The following is a 23,159-nucleotide window of genomic DNA, read 5'->3' as shown; positions in this document are numbered from 1 at the left end:
CATAGCGAAGTTGGCTGACTACAACCATCCCTGATCTCTGCCATTACTGACAAATGACGCTTATTGCCTCATCCCTCTGAACCAAGGTAATAACTCTGTATGATACTGATGAACTATTGAACTGTGTTACTAGCCTCATTAGCGCTCTAACAGGTTATTTCTCTCTCCTTCAGTCTGTATGCCTTGCACGTTAAAGGGGAACTGAAGAGAGAGGTATATGGAGGCTGTCATGTTTATTTCCTTTTAATCAATACCAGTTGCCTGGCAGCCCTGCTGGTCTATTTCTCTGCAGTAGTATCTGATTAAAACCAGAAACAAGCATGCAGCTAGTCTTGTCAGATCAGACTTATAAGTCTGAACCACTGAAACACCTGATCTGCTGCATGCTTGTTCAGGGGCTATGGCTAATAGTAATAGAGGCAGAGGATCAGCAGGGCTGCCAGGCAACTGGTATTGTCTAAAAGGAAATAAACATGACAGCCTCCATATACCTCTCTCTTCAGTTCCCCTTTAAGGTTAGAGTTAGTGTGAAAATAAATTCGTAATAAATTACAATTTTGTGATTTTGCAATGAAATCTGGAATTTGCTTGATATTCCATGCATTAATGTGAAAATGTTGGTGGGTGTGAATTCAGCAATTCTGACCATCCTTTGTGACGAATAATGGATCTGTTATTTCATGCAATCAGCTCTATGCCTGTGTATGAGGACACAATTTTTAGGTAGAAAAATAGTCATATCTGAATCCATAAATTAAAAATTGGAGCAATCATTGTAAGGATATTTGCATTGTATATGACTATCTAGATTCAAGTCAAGCACTTTATTGTTGTCATTGTGTAACACAACGAAATTAATTTTCGTGACAGGCCTGCAGTGCATATAAGGAGCATAGTGATAGTATTAAAGGAGTTACCAGGGTAAATTAAGAAATATGGGTGCTACTTACCCGGGGCTTCCTCCAGCCCCAAGCTCCCAGCATGTCCCTCGCCACAGCTCTCCCCGCAGCCGTTCACCGCAGCTCGCTCCCGGTCCTCGGCGTTGACGTCAGGCCAACCTCCAGGTCGGCCTGTACTGCGCCTGCGTGAGCGGCACTGTCAATCATCGTCACGTGGACTGGGGCGGACTGCGCAGACGCAGTAGTTCTGCGCTTGCACAGTCCGCACCGGTCCACGTGTCGGTAATTGACAGCGCCCAATAGAAAAAGACAGGCAGGTAACCTCACCAATGTAGTCACAGTATAATAGTACATAACTTATCTTTGTATGAATGTCAAGTATACATAGAATATATAAAAAGTATTTAACCACTTGAGGACTGCGGTGTTAATCCCCCCTAGTGACCAGGCCATTTTTACTTAATTGGGCCACTGCAGCTTTAAGGCAAAGCTGCAGGCCCGTACAATTCAGCTCACAAGTGATTCCCCCCTCCTTTTCTCCCCACCAACAGAGCTCTCTGTTGGTGGGGTCTGATCCCCCCACATTGTTTTTTATAAATATTTATGTTTTTTATTTTTAAATACATTTTACTATTCTTGTTGTTGTTGACTTTCCCTTCCCTCTCCCCTTCCCGGCCAATTAAGCGATCGGCTGTCATAGGCTTCTGCCTATGAGAGCCGATCGCTCTCTTGTCCCCGTGTCACATGGCTGTCCCTAGTACAGCGCTGATGCAGATCGCAGCGCTGTACAAAGTAGTTAGACGGCGGTTTCGCCGTCTAATTGTCTGCCGAGCGGCGATCACCGCACGGAGACTGAAGGTGGGGCGGAGCTCCGCCCCACCGAGCAGGAGATGCGCACGGAGCGTGTGTGCGATCTCCTGCTAACCCCATAGAGGACAGTTCACGCCAATGGGCATGGAGTGGTCCTGGGGCTGCCGCACTGCTCACGCCAATTGGTGTGTAACAGTCGGCAACTGGTTAATAAAAGAAATCCACAATATTTAATCACAAAACATTTTTCTGCTTTATAAAGCACATAGAATAATCCAAAAGGACTGTCTTCTGAAGACATCTTGTGGCGAAAAATAGGAAGTACATCCAGAGAAATCCACAAAGCTGCATACAGTTTGAACGCATATAGATCTTATATTGCAAATGTCAACTGTCAACATAAAAAAAGAAATTACATCATTAGATCCACATGTATATGTAACAAAAGATGTTTTTTTGTTGTTGTTTTTTTTTTTCTTTGAAGCTTGTTCATTTGCATAAATTACCCTAGAGTTTGGAAAAACTTATATTGGTACTATTGCTCATTACTGAAGTTTTTGGCAGTAATATCACCTGATCCAATTGCATGTAACCCTGGGCAAAAAACTTGCTTAGGCCATATTATCACCAAGCGAGGTCTTTGCATCCTTTCCTAAAACATGTTTCATGCTGCAGGGAAGTGAGGCTTCCCATTTCACATGTGCATCAGCTTAGACCTGCAAAAAGCAAGTCTTCCTCTGCTGCATCTGGGGGTCTCCTTTAATAAGGAAACCCCCAGAGCTCCCAGTTGATCCATCCGTGCAGTGTCAATCCCCCTGCAGCTTAGACAGGCATCCACGGCCCGACCAATCCTCCCTGTGTTTAGGGATGGATTTGCACTGTTCTTCACCGTAGTGCAGTTCTAGAAATTCATGCTGAACTGCCACTGTTAAGTAGGATTTAGGAATCGTGTTATTATCATGCAGAACTGCAAAAAACTGTTGGTAATGCTTTGATGAATCTGGCCCACTGACCCCATTGGTTTTGCCAGGGCTCAGAGACTATTAAAGTGATGTGAGGTGATTTCAGGCTCTCACAACTGATGCACGAGCATCTCCTGGTGGAGCGAGGCAGCAGTGCCCTGGTTCTGTTACGTACCTTGGTAGTCGGAGACCAATGAGGACAGCAGCCTTGAGACTTGCTCTCTGAACACCTTGAGGTTGTGACAGGGATATCCAGTGAGTCAGGGGCAGGAGCACTCGTGGAATTGGTGGCATGACATTGACAACCAGGCATGTGACCTATCTGCTAGCATGGTGCTTCCACAGATTGAGTCGAGTACTGAAATGTTTCAACTGACCCACAAGAGTAATCACTTGAGATACAGGAACAAGGTTGGTCTTCAGACAGGCAGAGGTTGGCAACAGATCGGGTACTCGGACAGGCAAAGGTCAGAAACAATTCAGGCACCTGGAGATAGCAGAAGTCAGCAATGGATTGGGTAGTCAGGCAAGCCAAGTCTAGTCACAGGAGCACATGCTCACAACCAGCTGCAATACTACAACAATGGGGAGTTGCACTCTCCAGACTTATAGAGGCCATTTGGGTGCGAAATGCATATTGTGTAATGCATTACACCACGCATGTAAACAGAGCGCACACACACAGATGTGCAACATGCGATTACACACGTAATCAGAAATCATGCACACAACAGATTCCTCACACATGTGCGTGCACAGCATTACACCAACAGCTTTCTCTGCCAGTGTTTACTCCGAGCAACTCTGTGTGTGCACAGAACATCAGACCTCCATGCCTGAGGTACCGGCAAACTGCACTGACACCTCTGCCGGCATCAGTGCATATCAGCCGCTGCCTCTGGACAGGTAACTGGCCGTGATAGGTGGTGAAGGAAAGCACCACAGCACAAAATCTCACTCCCCATCACCTGGGATATGGGAGCATTGCTCGGGCTTTTGCCTTAGTAATGCTCCCTAACGATCAGCCAGAGCACGAGTGAAGCCTGCAATAGGATTTGCGGCATTTGCCGATAATCCTCGCGCTATGGCAAGGTGATAAGTAGCTCGCATCTGCAAGGTACTTATCATCTGGAATATGGGCAATAATTCTGCTTAAAGAGAATCTGTACTCTAAAATTCTTACAATAAAAAGCATACCATTCTATTCATTATGTTCTCCTAGGCCCCTCTGTGCTGTTTCTGCCACTCCCCGCTGCAATCCTGGCTTGTAATTGCCAGTTTTATGCAGTGTTTATGAACAAAAGACATAGCAAGTGATAGGCTGAGTGTGTGAGTAATACAGATTGTGCAGGGGGCAGAGGGTGTGTATAGCTTCTATCCAATCACAAGCAGCACAGCACATTCCAGCCTGACTGCCTCAGCCCGACAGAGCCGACAGAGGAGAGAAGATTAGATCATATAACAGAGATAATACAGCCACTGTGCAATTAGGAAAGGCTGCAGTTAGACTGAGCACATTAGAACAGGTATAGAAACTTATAGGATAGAAGAAATAAGGATGAAAATTTTGTTACAGAGTCTCTTTAATGCAGTTACATACATACACCCCATTTTGATATATTTGAAAGAGACCAAAATAAAAAGCCCTCTTTGGTTTCTTTTCTCCCACAATACAGATCATTGCTTCTCCATTACCTTATTGTATATTTCAAGTTTGTTAGAAGAAAAATATGTACAAGTACATTTATCTTAATCTCTGGTCAACCAAATATATTTCCAGTAAATGAAAGTCATAAAGTACTGCCATACATTATCCCAGGGTGAGATATAAATAACCATACTTTAAATAATTTCAAGCAGTTCATTTTCACAAAAATATACACATTTTCAAAAAAAAAGACTTTCTTGAAAATATTTTCTTATGCCTATTGACTTCAATGCTTTTGGGAAACGTATTTTTGCATATATGCTTATTCGTGTAAAAGATGTTTTTTCTCATGTCAATGCAACCTTCTTTTACATGTCCTCCTGTTTTTGGCAACCCACTATGGAAAAAAACAAATGGTTATTTTTCCACCACAAAACTGAACTCCGACATATCAATCTCTGTTGTTGGCACTTCAATAGCCCTATCCCCCAAGCTCGCTGTCTAGGGCCTTGATTCACTAAAGGGTGCTAAGTGTTAGCACACCAGTGAAAAGGCACTTAGGACGTGAAAACGGCCACTTCACGCGCTAATACACGCGCAAAGTTTAGCGCTGCGTGGTGCCAGCGAAACGTCGCACCGGTGCGCGTGAAATGTCACACCGTAGTTAGCACATGAATGGGGCAACATTTTGCATGCACTTGTGCGATGTTTCACTTGCACCGCGCAGTGCTACACTTTGTGCGCGATCTACAACAGCTTTAGACGTGCAAACTACTTTGCACCCTAGTTTGCACGTCCAAAGCTGTGAATTGAGCCCATGGTTTGATACTGAACTCAAGTCTGTCATTCAAACCACACATTGACAAACTATCCACCTCTTGTTGGATTCACCTAAAAGAACAAAACAATCTCAGCATCTGGCATTTTCTCACGCAGGACACACTACCAAACTTCTTGTGCATGCCCTGATTATTTCCCAGCTAGAATACTACAACTTTCTGCTCTGTGGCCTACCTGCCATTTTTTTGGGCCCTGCTACAGTCCATCAGTGGAGCGCAGAAGAATCGGACCCGGAACCCAACCTGGCAAGGTTGGCTTCTGCAGCGGGGAAGACGGAGAGCCCCCGGAGCTGCAGTGAGGGCACAGAACGAATGCCAGGGGCTGGAGGAAGACCAGGTAAGTGGAGTTTGTTTGTTTTTTTGCTTTGCTTGGACCTTCAATTTAAGCTGTAGCTATACTTAAAAGGGCTGGATTTACCATAAGGCACTGTAGGCATGCGCCTACAGGCGCCTGATGATGGAAAGGCGGCTCACTATCCTCCCCTAGTACCTCCCTCCTTCCCTTTGCAGAGTCCTCAGCAGAGTGTAAATCAGAGGTTACTCACCCGGGTCTCTGCACTTCACTGACGAGATCTCCGTTTAGTCGGGGGCACAAGGGATGGATGGAAATGCCAATAGCTTTCCGCTATTGCCAATTACCGCAACTGCTACCGATTCCGCTTTCCACTAATGATTTCCGCATTCCGATGCGGATTTTCACGATAATTTCCGCCAAATTTAACATTGATTTTCTCAAAAACTACTTGTAAAAAGCAAGATACAAAAAGCAAGATTAGAACAAAAGTGAGGGTGGTTTACCTCACAAATGACACAATCAGATTATGCATAAATATGTTGGCGCTTTATAAATACAATAAATATTAATAATATATTTTTTTTTTAATTTGCACAGCCTGTATCCTCACCTCTTCCTCACCTTGGTTTCTGTATCATATATGTCTCGATTTGGCTAGGCGTTTTGGAACCTAATGTAAGTTACTTAATTATCCACATAATCTGTCTACATCCATGCCTTTTTCCAGTTTAGGTCCAGTTCACATAGACATTTCCTGGGTTGTCAACGTCGAGGTGGTGGTGGGGGGGGAGTGCTCTTTATTTAGAGCTGATCATTCAAATGAATGGGGAGTTCCTGTATTGTCATTTACTGTCAATAATCGTCATTTCTGCAAGTGCTGCATTTTTATCCCTATTTATTTATATCGTCTTTCCAGGCACAATTTTATTTATCCTTCATCATTGCTATAAAATGATCTACTACCAGTCATCTTGATTGTCATAATTTCATGATAACAATGATGATTATGCATTATTATTATTATTTAGCATTGGCATTTTCTTTAGCATCTTGCAGATAGAGATGGCCCGAACCTCCGATATTCAAACCGCAATAGACTTCAACGGGGAGGCGAACTTGGAATACTAGAACAATTTATGCTGGCCACAAAAGTGATGGGAAAGATGTTTCAAGGGGTCTAACACCTGGAGGGAGACATGGCAGAGTGGGATAGATGCCAAAAGTCCCGGGGAAAAACCTGGATTGGACGCAAAGCAGCGTTTTATGGGCAGAAATCACATTGAATGCTAAATTGCAGGCCTAAAGTGCTTTCAAACATCTTGCATGTGTATGCATCAATCAGGGAGTGTATTTAGAGTACTGCTTCACACTGACACACCCAACTCACTGTGTAACGCACCACACACCGCTGTTTGCGTAGTGACGGCCGTGCTGGACTGGTGCGCACCATGGCCAGAGTGCAAGCCATGGCGGTTTTCAAGCCCATATGGTCGCCGGGCTGAGGTAGCTGAATGACAGAACAGTGACTGTCCAGCTGATCAAATTTGGTCTGTCCACAATGAAGCAACGACCTTAGTATCTTGGGTGTGCTCCCCCCCCCCGAGACACTCATATAGCCGGTGGTCATTGCTTCATTGTTATATGCAAGCCCCTTCACCGCGGCAAGATAATGATCACAAAGGGGAATTGGCACATGTACATGCCTTTTGTTTTGTTGTTGCAGCTGCAGTGCAGACAGAAAAATTAGACAGGCATGTACACGCACCAGAAAATTCATTATAGTGGCCGCTGCTAGCAGCGGCCTTAAAAATTCAGGTATCCACCTGGAGTCCTGGGCCCTGTTGGTGGTGGCGGAGAAGGCAGTCAAGCGGCCTGCAGGCAGAGATGCTGTGTGGGGACTAGGGACCGACTTAGTCTTGGGGCAGGCAGTCACACGGTGTACAGGCAGAGATGCTGTGTGTGGGGACTGACTTAGTCTTCGGGCGGGCCTGACCGTGCTTTGCAGACCAGGCATCCGTGGTCAGATGGACCCTTGACCCAATGCTGTGTGCCAGAGATGACACCACTTGCCTTTCAACATCACGGTACAGTTCGGGTATCGCCTTTTTTGAGATATAATTGCATATCTTCCACTGCGGTGTGTGGATTTGCTTTTGTGTGCTGCTTTCCCTCAGGTGGTCATCCCATTGCAGTTTGTGCTTTGTAATCATGTGCCTTCGTAAGGAAGTTGTCCCTACGCGGGTCTTGGTCTTTCCACGGCTCAATTTTCGGTGGCAGAGAATACAGATGGCATTGCTCTCATCTGAGGCAGGCACACAAAAAAATTTCCACACTGCTAAGCCCTGGGGTGATGGCACTTTGGTGGTGGCGGCCGACTGAGTGTTAAGTGGGGTGTCAGAATCAGAGCAGGAGGAGGAAGATATGTCACGCTTCTGTGCGGAAGCTGAGAATGATGAGGTGTTCTGTGTTAAATAGTTAACTACATCCTGACAATATTGGGGGTTGATGGCACGTGCCTTCTTCTGAACACTGTACTTTGGTCGCGGGCTGCATGAAATCACGACAGCACGACCTCGAACAGACCTGCCAGGTGGCCTGCCTCTGCCTTTTGTTTTGTCCATATTATGGGTGAAAGGTATGTACTGACTTGACTAATACAATGTGCAGTCAGTCACACAGGTGCAGTTAACAGGTATGCACAGAGTGTTATATCACACTGCGGGCGCTCACGTAGGTAGGTGGGTGCACTGAAGTGAACAACAGGTAGTAGGTATATGCAGTAATGGGTATTACATGTGCACCTGTCAGTGACACTGACTGACAGGGCTGTATATAATGCAAGTGGGCCACACAAAAAAAAAAATAGATCACAAGAACAAGATTAGCTCTCAAAAGAGTTGTTGAGGGGTGCTTTTTTAGCAATAACAATCAGCCAGGAGCAAGCTAACAAGCCTACCAGAGCCTAACTAAGCTTTCCCTATGAGAGTCTGCAGCAGCTCTCCCTTCACTAATTACTGCAGGCACACGAGTGAGTCCACTGCCTGACGTTGCCTGTCTTTTATAAGGGGGGAGTGGCTCCAGGAGGGAGTGTAGCCTGATTGGCTACAATGTGCCTGCTGACTATGATGTAGAGGGTCAAAGTTGACCCTCATGATGCACTATGGGGGCAAATCGAACTTCCGGAAAAGTTCCCGGTTCGCCGCGATCGCAAACCACAGAAGTTCGCCGGGAACCGTTCGCTGGCGAACCGTTTGGGCCATCTCTACTTGCAGAGTACATTAGACAATATACAATATATTACTAACTGTTCCTCAGATGAACTTACAATTAATGTCCCTATCATTGTCTTTCTTTAATTACTCTAACTTAGTCTTAAGAGGGAAAACGATAACCAACCAGTATGTTTTTAGAACATCAGAGTAAACTGGATCACCAGAAAGAATCTTATATAAACAGGGATTGAACATACAAACGCCATGCAGATTGTAGGGTTGGCTTAAATTTAAATCTGGGACTCTATCACTTTAATGGTTCCCATACACGGTACAATAAAAATGCTCAATTTTTCCGTTTATTTGACCAAAACAATCAAATTGAAAATAATCTTTTTTTTTTTTTTTTTTTTTTTTTTAGCAAGAAAAACAAGCAATTATCCAATTTTTTTTTAAAATAAACATCTGATCGGACATGTTGGAAAAATCTTTATATTTGATCTATCGGAATAATCAGACAAAAGTCTAATTGAAAAAAAAATGAAAAAATGGTAGCATGTATGGGCACCATAATAACACTGTAATGAATTTAAGCCACCATGAACCAACATAAACACTGTCATCCCGATCATCATCAATAACTATATATCTATATTTCTAACAAAATATTCTCAAGACAACTGTTCTGTAGCCAGTCACAATATAAACTACACTTTAATGGTAGTAGTTAACCTCTCTTAGTGCATTAGCTATTATTTTGCTCTTAAGTGCCTGTTGGACCCTTGAGATCCAGATGAAAATGGCCTACAAGGACTACTTGAAGATACACATTGCACAGAATTATATAAAAGACTCAGTGTATTTTGCAAATTCTTACCAACACAATGTACCTAATGCAGAGTCCAAAGATCCATTGCATCATTTTAGTTCTCTTTCATTCTTCAGTCTTTTTTGTGGTATGTTTGTTATTGCGGTCTTTTCTATACTTGGATTTTGTTTTAATTTCTCAATCTCATTAACTGCTTAACTGATTTTTTTCACAAACTAATATGATTGAGAGTGACTTTGAAGAAGATGTAGGTCTATTACAGTAAAAATATTCACTCCTGCACATGAAAACGTAGAGACAACATCTAAGCACTAAGCAATTTGTTGACAAAAGCTGAAGTCAAGTCAAATCAACTCATTTAACCACTTGCCGACCGCCCACTCATAACGCGCGTCGGCAAAGTGGCAGCTGCAGGACCAGCGACGCACATCTGCGTTGCCGGCTGCAGGCTGCAGGCTAATTAATCAGGAAGCAGCCGCTCGCGCGAGCGGCTGCTTCCTGTCAATTCACGGCGGGGGGCTCCGTGAATAGCCTGCGAGCTGCCGATCGCGGCTCGCAGGCTAAATGTAAACACAAGCGGAAATAATCCGCTTTGTTTACATTTTTACAGCTCTGCTAACAGTAGCAGCGTTGCACTAGATCAGCGATCCCTGGCCAATCAGCGGCCGGGGATCGCTGTCACATGACATGCAGGTGCCTGTTAGAGGCTGCAAAGGACAGATCCGTTCCTGTGCAGCCTCCGATCTCCGGGGCAGGGAGGGAGAAGAGGGAGAGGGCGAATCCTGCCATGGAGGGGGCTTTGAGGTGCCCCCCCCGCCACCCACACACATGCAGGAGCGATCAGACCTCCCCCAGCACATCATCCCCCTAGTGGGGAAAAAAGGGGGGCGATCTGGTCGCTCTGCCTGTTATTTGATCTGTGCTGGGGGCTGTAGAGCCCACCCAGCACAGATCTTAGAAATCAGCGCTGGTCCTTAAGGGGGGGGGGGGGGGGTAAAGGCTGAGTCCTGAAGTGGTTAAGCAAACCTTAAAAAGGAACGTCAGCCTAAACAAACATACTGTCATTAAGTTACATTAGTTATGTTAATTAAAATAGATAGGTAATATGCAGTGCTGCATAATATGTTGGCGCTTTATAAATACAATAAATAAATAAAATAATCCCTTACCCACCCTGTTTTAAAAGAACAGGCAAATGTTTGTGATTTCATGATGGCAGCCATCTTTTTGGTTGAAAGGAGGTGACAAGGAGCATGAGACACAGTCCCAACTGTCCTGTGTGCTGATCACCCCTCCCAGTTGCTAGGCAAAGTGAATAACAGCATAGAAAATCTCATCATGCTCTGCACACCATCAGGGAAAGAAAAGCCTGGGCTTTTTTTCTTTGATGGGTGGAGCTTAGATAAAAATGCAGCTAAAAATAATGCTTTGGTAAGAAAAACAAAGTTCTGAGGCTGTGAAACTGTTAAAGAAACACCAAGCCTTTTCAGTGCTGCTGAGTAGATTTTTAGTCCGGAGGTTCACTTTAAGCGAAAAATAAACAAAACTTATGTTATAATGAATTGTATGTGTAGTACAGATAATGAATAGAACATTAGTGGCAAAGAAAAGAGTCTCCTATTTTTATTTTCCGTTATATAGCTTTTTTTTTAATAACATTGCAGTATTCTGTTATAGTTGCAGTTTACAAATCACACTCAGCATTTTAAACTACAAAATAAAGCAGAAATAAAGACTCTGAACTTTTCTGTTGTAGAATCGTATCTCAACCTGTCTCTCGCTGTTTCATGGTTGTTTAAATGCTTCAGAAAACAGGACTGTCTTCGACCCAAGTTTGGTTGGAGAGCGCAGAAAAGCTTTCTTGTATAGATAACAACTTACAAAGGATCTCCAGTGAAAATAATGTAATAAAAAAGTGCTTACTTTTTAGAATGATTATGTATAAATGATTTAGTCAGTGTTTGCCCATTGTAAAATCTTAATTCTCTCTGATTTTACATTTTTTTAAATTTATTTTTTATGCAAACTTAGCGTACATTTTGTACTGTACCCAACTCATTGAAGCCCTCTTATGCTGGGTTCATTTTGCATCATCGTTTGATTATTTTTGATGTGCTTAACCTCCTTAGTGGTATGCCTGACACTGTGTCGGGCATACCGCTCTGTGGCCCCAGGAGTCCCCCATAAATAAATAATTGTCCCTAATGGCTGTAAATCCTCTAGCTAGCACTAGGCTAGCTAGTGTAAGTGTCGGGCACCCCCGATCACCACCGATCCACCGCGATCCCCCTGTTTATACGTTACCCCCCCCCCCCTGGTTCCTGCGATCGTGCAGCCTCCCGGCACAGCTCCTGTCTCTCTAAGGGGAGGATCGGGTTTGCGCCAGACATCATGATGTCATGTGCGATCCTCCCCATAGAGAAGACCGGAGCTATCCCTGGAGTCTGCGCCGATCTCTGGATCCAGGCTGGGTAATGTATAAACGGGGGAGCGGTGGTGATCGGGGGGTGCCGGAGACTTCTTCTAGCTAGCCTAGTGCTAGCTAGAGGATTTACAGTCATTAGGGACAATTATTTACAAATCAGGCACAAAGTAACAAAACCTCCTGAGCGGCGTAACGCTCAGGAGGTTAATATAGAAAAAATCAAAAAAACAATTAACATGTATAAATACATCAGAGGGCAATATAATAGCTTGGCGGGTGAGCTTTTTGTCCCTAGGCCTTCTCAAAGGACTAGAGGACATGATCTGTGCATGGAGGAAAAACGTTTTAGCCATTTATTTAGGAAAGGGTTCTTTACAGTAAGAGTGATTGAGATGTGGAATGCATTGCCACAGGAAGTCGTTATGGCAAACTCTATACCTGCATTTAAAGGGGGCTTAGATGCTTTCCTTGCATTGAAAGACATCGATGGCTACAATTACTAGGTAATGCCTAATGATGTTATCCAGGGATTTTATCTGATTGCCATCTGGAGCCGGGAAGGAATTTTTCCCTTTAGGGGCTAATTGGACCATGCCTTGTAAGGGTTTTTTCGCCTTCCTCTGGATCAACAGGGATATGTGAGGGAGCAGGCTGGTGTTGTACTTTATACTGGTTGAACTCGATGGACGTATGTCTTTTTTCAACCAAAATAACTATGTAACTATGTAACTATGTAACTATGAAGTACATCAAGGTTAAATCTCAACAAAAAAAAAGAGAAAAAAAGAAATATATATAAATATAACATACATTATGTACGCCTAGTTCATTCATCCTGCCTATATCGCAAACACTCCCCCATTCATTCCCTTACATCCTTCCTCTCTTCAAGCTTACTACCCAATCATCATCTCACCTCGTTAGGCCTTAAACCCCATCCTCCAACCTCGTGTCACCCTCATGCGTACCAATACAACCCCCCAATTCCCTCGTCCTGATCAAGTTATTACATCTCTTCTCAGTCATCTTTTATTTTCCCTCGTATCTCTCTTTTGCTGCTTTCCATATCTCTCTAGCTAGCTGGAAATTATTATTTAGACCACCCTCTGCTGTTCCCTCCTCTCCCGTCTCCATCCGCAATAAGTATGATGATTGTCTTAACCATTCTTTTATAGAGGGTTTATTTAAGGTTTTACACTCTCTCACTATAATTACCTTTGCCGCTAATGAGAGAATGTGGAGAAAAAGTACCATCATTTATTTATGTTCTCCTTTTTGGCTGGACCCGAAAACCGCTGTTACGGCATCAATACCACCACCCGGGGCTATGTATCTTTGGATGAATTGTTCAATTTGTATCCAAAAGGGTTGTATTATTGGGCAGTCCCGTAGCATACGTAATAAGTTCCCCACCTCAGCTCCACATCTCCAACATTGTTTGTTATCTTTTAAATTCATCTGATAAAGTTTTTCTGGGGTGAGATACCACCTGGAGACTATCTTGAAGTGTAATAACTGAATACTGGTGTTTCTGGGTACCCAGATGTTTGGTATAGTATTCTCCCATATAAATTCATCGAATTTCTCACCAAATTCCTTTTCCCATTTTTCTCTGTATAGAATTGTAATCTGATCATTCCCTATTAACCCCAGATGGTCATCCAACCAGGACAGCAGGTTCTCAGGAACAGCCTTCTTTTTAAAATTGTCCTCTAATTTATTTAGTATGCATCTAATTGATCCCTTTTTTTCCTCAATCCCGCAAGATAACTTTGCATTTTTAGTCCCCCAGTCGGTCCCAGGAACTCTATCATATCAATAATTCTTGAGTCCTCATCAAGTTTATTCCGTTGTAACCAACCTTGTTCCTTTGCAGGGGTGAATTCTGAGATGTTTAGGATTAACATTAACGGGGGCGTACCTGTAACCTGATTTTTAAAGTAGCTTAAAATTGCTTTTAAGGTAGGGATAATATTTTTATTTTACATTCATACCTGCGTGCACATGCAATTCATTGGCAATGATGTGCACGCAGGTATGTTGGCTGCTCTTTTATTCAACAACTTTACACTTAACATTATACCGCCTGAAAGGGGGTGGAGTTCTGATGACAGTTAGGGGTGTGATTGTCCTATAGTGTACTTATTTAAAGGATTTTTGCACTAAGGTGGTTCTACATATTTTGTCTGTTTATGCCTTAATAAAAAGGATCTGTTCTAGGCCCCGAAACGATCATCGGTTGTGACGATAATATGTTGTGTATGTGCGCAATGGAACAATAAAAACTGTATTGTGCCCAAAAAGTCTGTGTGCGAACCCCTCTCTTGGATATTAGATTTAAAGAGGAACTGTCGTGAAAATCTTAAAATTTAAAACACATGCAAATAAGAAGTATGTTTCTTCCTGAGTAAAATGAGCCATAAATTACTTTTCTCCTATGTTGCTGTCACTTACAGTAGGTAGTAGAGATCTGACATTACCGACAGATTTTGGACTAGCCCATCTGCTCATAGGGGGGTTCTCAGGGTTTTCTTTATTTTTAAAGCACTTAGTGACTGGTAGTTGCTCCATCCAACTGCCAAAATAGTGTGCAGCGAGCAGGGAGGCTGGCCAGCATCATTGTATAAAACGTTTTCAGGGAATGTCTTTATAAAGAATAAAGGCCACGCTATGAATCCCCTATGGAGAGATGGACTAGTCCAAAACCTGTCGCTTCTGTCAGATTTCTACTACCAACTGTAAGTGACAGCGACATAGGAGAAAAAGAATTTATGGCTCATTTTACTCTGGATGAAATGCACTTCTTATTTGTATGTGTTTTAAATTTTAAGATTTTCGTGACAATTCCTCTTTAAATTGTCATTTGAGAATGTTAGTCCCTGATTAATTGATCAGCAGCTAGGACTAGTGTTGGGCGAACAGTGTTCGCCACTGTTCGGGTTCTGCAGAACATCACCCTGTTCGGGTGATGTTCGAGTTCGGCCGAACACCTGACGGTGCTCGGCCAAACCGTTCGGCCATATGGCCGAACTAAGAGCGCATGGCCGAACGTTCCCCGAACGTTCGGCTAGCGCTGTGATTGGCCGAACGGGTCACGTGGTTCAGACCCGAACGCGCTCTGATTGGCCGAACTGTCACGTGGTTCGGGTAAATAAATACCCGAACCACGTCATATCTCCGCCATTTGTCTGTGGGTTTAGCTTTGGGTAGGCAGGCAGGGTAGTTCGCGCTCCAGCCACGCTAGCCAGGGTCCCCCCTGTCATTGTGTCACTGCTGGGAACAGTAGTACACCGCTTGCTCAGCCACACTATATAGCATTCTGTTTACTGCCACTCTGTGTACCTCGCTCAGCCACACTATATAGCATTCTGTTTACTGCCACTCTGTGTCTGCTGGGAATAGTAGTACACCGCTTGCTCAGCCACACTATATAGCATTCTGTTTACTGCCACTCTGTGTACCTCGCTCAGCCACACTATATAGCATTCTGTTTACTGCCACTCTGTGTCTGCTGGGAATAGTGGTACACCGCTCGCTCAGCCACACTATATAGCATTCTGTTCACTGTTCTGTGTCTGCTTGGAATAGTGGTACACCGCTCGCTCAGCCACACTATATAGCATTCTGTTTACTGTTCTGTGTCTGCTGGGAATAGTGGTACACCGCTCGCTCAGCCACACTATATAGCATTCTGTTTACTGTTCTGTGTCTGCTGGGAATAGTGGTACACCGCTCGCTCAGCCACACTATATAGCATTCTGTTCACTGTTCTGTGTCTGCTGGGAATAGTGGTACACCGCTCGCTCAGCCACACTATATAGCATTCTGTTCACTGTTCTGTGTCTGCTGGGAATAGTGGTACACCGCTCGCTCAGCCACACTATATAGCATTCTGTTTACTGTTCTGTGTCTGCTGGGAATAGTGGTACACCGCTCGCTCATCCACACTATATAGCATTCTGTTCACTGTTCTGTGTCTGCTGGGAATAGTGGTACACCGCTCGCTCAGCCACACTATATAGCATTCTGTTCACTGTTCTGTGTCTGCTGGGAATAGTGGTACACCGCTCGCTCAGCCACACTATATAGCATTCTGTTCACTGTTCTGTGTCTGCTGGGAATAGTGGTACACCGCTCGCTCAGCCACACTATATAGCATTCTGTTTACTGTTCTGTGTCTGCTGGGAATAGTGGTACACCGCTCGCTCAGCCACACTATATAGCATTCTGTTTACTGTTCTGTGTCTGCTGGGAATAGTGGTACACCGCTCGCTCAGCCACACTATATAGCATTCTGTTTACTGTTCTGTGTCTGCTGGGAACAGTAGTACACCGCTCGCTCAGCCAGAGTATATAGCATTGTGTTTACTGCCACTCTGTGTACACCGCTCAGCCAGACTATATACCATTGTTTACTGACACTCTGTGTACACCGCTCAGCCAGACTATATACCATTGTTTACTGACACTCTGTGTACACCGCTCAGCCAGACTATATACCATTGTTTACTGCCACTCTGATTCTGCTGGGAACAGTAGTACACCGCTCGCTCAGCCAGACTATATACCATTGTTTACTGACACTCTGTGTACACCGCTCAGCCAGACTATATACCATTGTTTACTGCCACTCTGATTCTGCTGGGAACAGTAGTACACCGCTCGCTCAGCCAGACTATATACCATTGTTTACTGACACTATATAGCAGACTATATAGCATTGTGTGTACACCGCTCAGCCAGACTATATACCATTGTTTACTGACACTCTGTGTACACCGCTCAGCCAGACTATATACCATTGTTTACTGCCACTCTGATTCTGCTGGGAACAGTAGTACACCGCTCGCTCAGCCAGACTATATACCATTGTTTACTGACACTCTGTGTACACCGCTCAGCCAGACTATATACCATTGTTTACTGCCACTCTGATTCTGCTGGGAACAGTAGTACACCGCTCGCTCAGCCAGACTATATAGCATTGTGTTTACTGCCACTCTGTGTACACCGCTCAGCCACACTATATAGCATTGCGTACTCTGCCAGTCAGTGTGTATATTGCTGGGATCAGTAATACTCCACTCACCGTCAACCACTATATGAGCTCAACATGAGTTCCCCAGAGACCTCCGCTGTGAGCAGCACTCCCAACAACAGCAACAGCCAACGCCCCACGCAAGCTATAACATCCACCCCAGCAGCCAGTGGTCAGCAGCAGCCCTCCCCGGAGGAGAACGTTGTGTCCATCAGTCCGTCGCCAGAGCGATTAATGAGGGCTGCCATTGAGGAGATGATGGGGCCTGATGTGGAGGAGGAGGTCTGGCTCAGGCCAGCATCCCAAGTTAATGTTGAGGACGATGAGGGGTCTGTGTCTGGGGATGTTGGGGTGGCAGAGGTGGTGGGTGGGTCAGACTCAGGAGAAGAGTTGTATGATGAGGATGATGATCGGGACCATCTGTATGTGCCTCAGAGTCCGACCCCGGAAAACATGTTGTATCGTGTGTTTAGGTACTAAAATCTGCGTTCCCTCCCAGTAGTGTTGGGCGAACAGTGTTTGCCACTGTTCGGGTTCTGCAGAACATCACCCTGTTCGGGGTGACTATATAGCAGACTATATAGCATTGTGTTTAATGCCACTCTGTGTACACGGCTCAGCCACACTATATAGCATTGTGTTTACTTCCACTCTGTGTCTGCTGGGAACAGTAGTACACCGCTCACCCGCCACTGTATAGCATTGTGCTCTGTGTCACTGCTGACAATAGTGGTACACCGCTCACCCACCACTGTATAGCATTTCTGTACTGCCACTGTACTGCTGCCAGTCAGCGTGTACTTTAAGGATAAGTGAAATGAGGAAGAAATCCGGTGAAAGAGGGAGGGGCAAGGGAAGAGGTGTTTCCCCTGACGGTTCACGTACAGGCCACAGGGGAGCACCCAAGAAAACCCACTCAATACTGCCCATGTTGTCCAGGACAACAACCCTCACAGATCCAAAAGAACAGGACCAGATAATTACTTGGATGACCTCTCAAGCGTCCAGCAGTGGGTTAAGCAGCACCAGCACATCACGCACGAGGTCCGAGTCCTCAGCCAGTTAAAGTCTGGGCTTTCTTTGAAGACTGCACTGAGGATGTTACCATGGCGATTTGCAAGGTGTGCAAGACCCGCCTGAGCAGGGGGAAAAGTATTAACAACCTCTCCACCACCAGCATGAGCCGCCACATTCTATCCAAACATCCCACTCTGTGGGCAAACGCGGCAGGACAGGGTACCACCAGCAACACTGCCTCCCTTGGGTTCACCAGACTCACCACCAGACCCGCCTCAGCAGCAGCAGTAGCCCAGCCATTGCGTGGTTCACAACATTCACAAACATCAGACGATGCTGACACTGTCACTTTCCGGACTAGTGCTCTTGAGGTCTCCCAGTGTTCATCAAACACAACAACCAACAGCCCTTCGGTGTGCAGCGCTACGGTTGAGTTGTCTGTCTCTGAGATGTTTGAGCACAAGAGGAAATTGCCAGCAAATGACCCCCGGGCCGTGGCAGTAACAGCCAGCCAGCATAGCCAAGCTTCTGGCCTGCGAAATGCTGCCATATCGAGTGGTGGAGACAAACAGCTTCAAGGGCATGATGTCAGTGGCCATCCCACGTTACGTGGTTCCCAGCCGCTACCACTTTGCGCGCTCTGCAGTGCCTGAGTTGCATGAGCACGTGGTCAGCTAAATAACCCGAAGCTTGAAGAATGCCGTTGCCTGCAAGGTTCACCTCACCACTGACACCTGGACGAGTGCGTTCGGCCAGGGTCGATACATCTCCCTTACCGCGCACTGGGTGAACCTTGTGGAGCCTGGCAGCGATTCCTCACCTGCTACGGCGCGGGTGTTGCCCACGCCGCAAACAGCTGGATAACAACAGCAGCACCTACCTCTCTGACTCCTTCTCCTCCAACGCATCTCAAAGCTGTACCTCATCCGGAAATGCTAACCCAGCACCAGCAGCAGTAGGATCGTGGAAGCAGTGCAGCACAGCTGTTGGCATGCGTCAGCAAGCGTTGCTGAAGCTGATCTGCCTTGGGGATAAGCAGCACACAGGGGAGGAAATTTGGAGGGGAATAAAGGAACAGACGGATTTGTGGCTGGCACCGCTGGACCTGAAACCGGGCATGAAGCTAGACACCTGGCACGAACTGGCAATGTACGCAATAGAGGTGCTGGCTTGCCCGGCAGCCAGCGTTATGTCGGAACGCTGTTTCAGTGCTGCCGGAGGCATCATCACAGATCGGCGTATCCGCCTCTCCACAGAAAATGCAGACCGTCTGACTCAAATTAAAATGAATCAATCCTGGATTGGAAACGACTACGCAACACTCCTGGACCCCAACCAAGTAACATGACCGATGAACATCTGGGATGGTTTAGCGTTTCCGGTCCCTGTTTATTGAACCTCTCATCTGTATTACATTTATGACTGCATGGCGGCAAAAAGCATTGCTGCTATATCCGCACGATTTTTGTCCTCATGCAAGGCCTGGGTTGTTGTGTCTCACAAAGCGTGGCCTTCTCCTCCTGCGCCTCCTCCTGTTCCATCACGTGTGCTGCTGCTGCTGCTGCTGCTGCTGGGTTACCGTTGCCGGTCCCTGTTTATGGAACCTCTTATCTTTATTACATTTATGACTACATGGCGGTACAAAGCATGCTATCCGCACGCTTTTTGTCCTCATGCAAGGCCTGGGTTGTTGTGTCTCACAAAGCGTGGCCTTCTCCTCCTGCGCCTCCTCCTGTTCCATCACGTGTGCTGCTGCTGCTGCTGCTGCTGCTGCTGCTGGGTTACCGTTGCCGGTCCCTGTTTATGGAACCTCTTATCTTTATTACATTTATGACTACATGGCGGTACAAAGCATGCTATCCGCACGCTTTTTGTCCTCATGCAAGGCCTGGGTTGTTGTGTCTCACAAAGCGTGGCCTTCTCCTCCTGCGCCTCCTCCTGTTCCATCACGTGTGCTGCTGCTGCTGCTGCTGCTGCTGGGTTACCGTTGCCGGTCCCTGTTTATGGAACCTCTTATCTGTATTACATTTATGACTACATGGCGGTACAAAGCATGCTATCCGCACGCTTTTTGTCCTCATGCAAGGCCTGGGTTGTTGTGTCTCACAAAGCGTGGCCTTCTCCTCCTGCGCCTCCTCCTGTTCCATCACGTGTGCTGCTGCTGGGTTAGCGTTGCCGCGTGGTCCCTGTTTATTGAACCACTTATCTTTATTACATTTATGACTGCATGGTGGTACAAAGCATGCTATCCGCACGCTTCTTGTCCTCATGCAAGGCCTGGGTTGTTGTGTCTCAAAGCGTGGCCTTCTCCTCCTGCGCCACCCTCCTCCTGTTCCATCACGTGTGCTGCTGCTGGGTTAGCATTACCGGTCCCTTTTCCTGGAACCTCTTATATGTATTACATTTATGACTGCATGCCGACAAAAAGCATGTTACCTGTGCAAAGAAAACAGACATTTCCCGCATTTAAAAGACAGTTTTCCCTTTGAAACTTTAAAATCGATTTTCTCAAAAACTATAAGCTCTTTTTGCTAAATTTTTTTTCCCTCTTGTACCCACTCCCAAGGTGCACATACCCTGTAAATTTGGGGTATGTAGCATGTAAGGAGGCTTTACAAACCACAAAAGTTCGGGTCCCCATTGACTTCCATTATGTTCGGAGTTCGGGTCGAACACCCGAACATCGCGGCCATGTTCGGCCTGTTCGGCCCGAACCCGAACATCTAGATGTTCGCCCAACACTAGCTAGGACTAGTATTGGCAGGTTCAGTGGATATGTGTATGTTAAAAGATTATGAGGCTTTTCTGGAGGCAAAAAAAAAGGAGGAAAAGAGAAGAATTTGAAAAAACATTAGAAAGAAGGGAACAGATGACAAAAATAATGTAAAGTTTTTATTATTATTTATAAAAAGTTTTTTTTCACTACATTGATAGGGGGTCAAACATGACCCTTTTACATTTTTGTAAAGGATTGGCATCTGGGGTATCCTTAATAAAGAAGGCTTCCAGATGCCAATTTATGATGGTGGCAGATGAATGATATGGAGTTTGGACCTGCTTTAACCAGCTGAGCGGTCTGGACGAGCTCAGCTCGTCCAGTACCGCCGGAGCCTGCCGCTCAGGCCCTGCTGGGCCGATTTGGCTCAAATAAAAAGCAGCACACGCAGCCGGCACTTTGCCAGCCGCGTGTGCTGCCTGATTGCCGCCGCTCTGCGGCAATCCGCCGCGAGCAGCGGCGAAAGAGGGTCCCCCCCAGCCGCCTGAGCCCAGCGTAGCCGGAACAAAAAGTTCCGGCCAGCGCTAAGGGCTGGATCGGAGGCGGCTGACGTCAGGACGTCGGCTGACGTCCATGACGTCACTCCGCTCGTCGCTATGGCGACGATGTAAGCAAAACAAGGAAGGCTGCTCATTGCGGCCTTCCTTGTTTATTCTGGGCGCCGGAGGCGATCGGAAGAACGCCTCCGGAGCGCCCTCTAGTGCGCTTTCATGCAGCCAACTTTCAGTTGGCTGCATGAAATAGGTTTTTTTTTTATTAAAAAAAACCCTCCCGCAGCCTCCCTGGCGATCTTAATAGAACGCCAGGGTGGTTAAGCAGTGGTAAAATAAATCTCATCTGCTTTCATGTTTGATGGGAAGCATCAATGGGGAGTTATGGGATAGAGGGTCCTAGGAGAGTCTGAGCTAAAACTTACAATGGATTCTTATTAAAAAGTGTACAAATAAGTACTGCTAAAAATATATACTTACTCTGCTATCTCTTTGTCTACTTTACTTGTCAAGTAACAAAATATTTACTTGTTAAATTTTCAGCAACAGTCTACAAGTCATTTCTTTCCAATTATTTGATTCGAGCTGCAGATGGACTGGAAAAACCAAACTTCAGTGACTGAATTTTGGCTCCTGGGATTTCACAATGCCCGTAGCATCAGAATACCACTCTTTGTCTTTTTCTTAGCAGTTTATATTTCCATTTTGTCCGGAAACTTTTTGATCATAGCATTAGTGGTGGTATCACAGAGCTTGAAATCTCCCATGTACTTTTTCTTAGCCAACCTGTCAACATCAGATCTCCTCCTCACCACCATTGTCATTCCAACCATGTTATCCATACTGCTGAAAAGTAAGGAGTCCATTAGTTTTGCAGGTTGCATATCTCAGTTTTACCTTTTTGGTTTATCCGCAATCACTGAGTGTTTCCTACTCACTGTAATGTCCTATGACCGATATCTTGCCATCTGTGATCCTCTACATTACTTTTCCATAATGGACTCCAGAGTCCAAGTTATCCTTGTGACCTGTTCTTGGGTCTTTGCTTTCTCACTAACTCTTATAACTGTTAGCCACATGTGGCAGTTGCAGTTCTGTGGTCCAAATGTCATTGACCATTTTTTCTGTGATATAACCCCTTTACTGGAACTTTCCTGCTCAGATACTTCTGTGATTCACCTTCTAAACCTTGTTATGGGGCTGCCTGTTACAATGTTCCCCATTGGGTTTATTATTATTACGTATGTTTACATATTGACGACTATCCTGAAGATCTCAACAATTTCTAGAGGCAAACAAAAGGCCTTCTCCACTTGCAGTTCCCACCTGGCAGTAGTGTGCACCTATTATGGAACTTTAATAACTCTTTATGTCATTCCAACTAAAGGTCTTTCGCCTGATGTGACCAAAGTCCAATCTCTTCTCTACACAATAGTGACCCCACTGTTCAATCCTGTAATATATAGCTTGAGAAACAATGAGATCCGCACAGCAATCCAACAGCTTATGCACAGAAGGAAATGATTTGAGAATGAGGTGTATTATCTCATACACAGATTTCCATACTCTATTGTCCTATCTCTTAATCCTTTTCGACTCTAAGGGCAATTGATTTGAGATCTTTTTTCAATGTTGTCTCTTATGCTGGGCATACACGGCCTCGATTATGCGCCGGATCGAGCCGCTGGCTCGATCCCGCCGCATCCCCGCTCGTCCCTGCTGGCGCCTGGATTGATCCCTGCTCGTCCCCGTGGGCGCTCCTTATCTTCCGCTCAATTCCCCGCTATTGTCCGCCCGTGGGGATTGATCGGGGAATCTATCCGGCGGGTCATCGGACCTGTCGAATATTATCAATCGAGCCATCAGCGGCTCCATTGATAAGGAGCAAACGCTCCGTGTATGCCCAGCATTAATGTTG

The 23,159-nt window shown here is 45.4% G+C and overlaps 1 protein-coding gene across 1 annotated transcript; it reads left to right on the top strand.

Annotated features, from left to right (window-relative positions):
• Positions 1-21,832: 21,832 nt before the first annotated feature.
• On the top strand, positions 21,833-22,765 carry LOC137561991 (olfactory receptor 10A7-like). The gene has a single exon (XM_068273334.1). It carries the CDS (start codon positions 21,833-21,835, stop codon positions 22,763-22,765), a length of 933 nt encoding a protein of 310 aa, XP_068129435.1.
• The last annotated feature ends 394 nt before the right edge of the window (positions 22,766-23,159 follow it).

This window comes from Hyperolius riggenbachi, chromosome 3 (assembly GCF_040937935.1).
Source record: "Hyperolius riggenbachi isolate aHypRig1 chromosome 3, aHypRig1.pri, whole genome shotgun sequence".
Lineage (NCBI taxonomy): Eukaryota > Metazoa > Chordata > Amphibia > Anura > Hyperoliidae > Hyperolius > Hyperolius riggenbachi.
The sequence above is the reverse complement of the archived record's forward strand: the minus strand, read 5'-3'. Positions and strand labels throughout refer to the sequence as shown.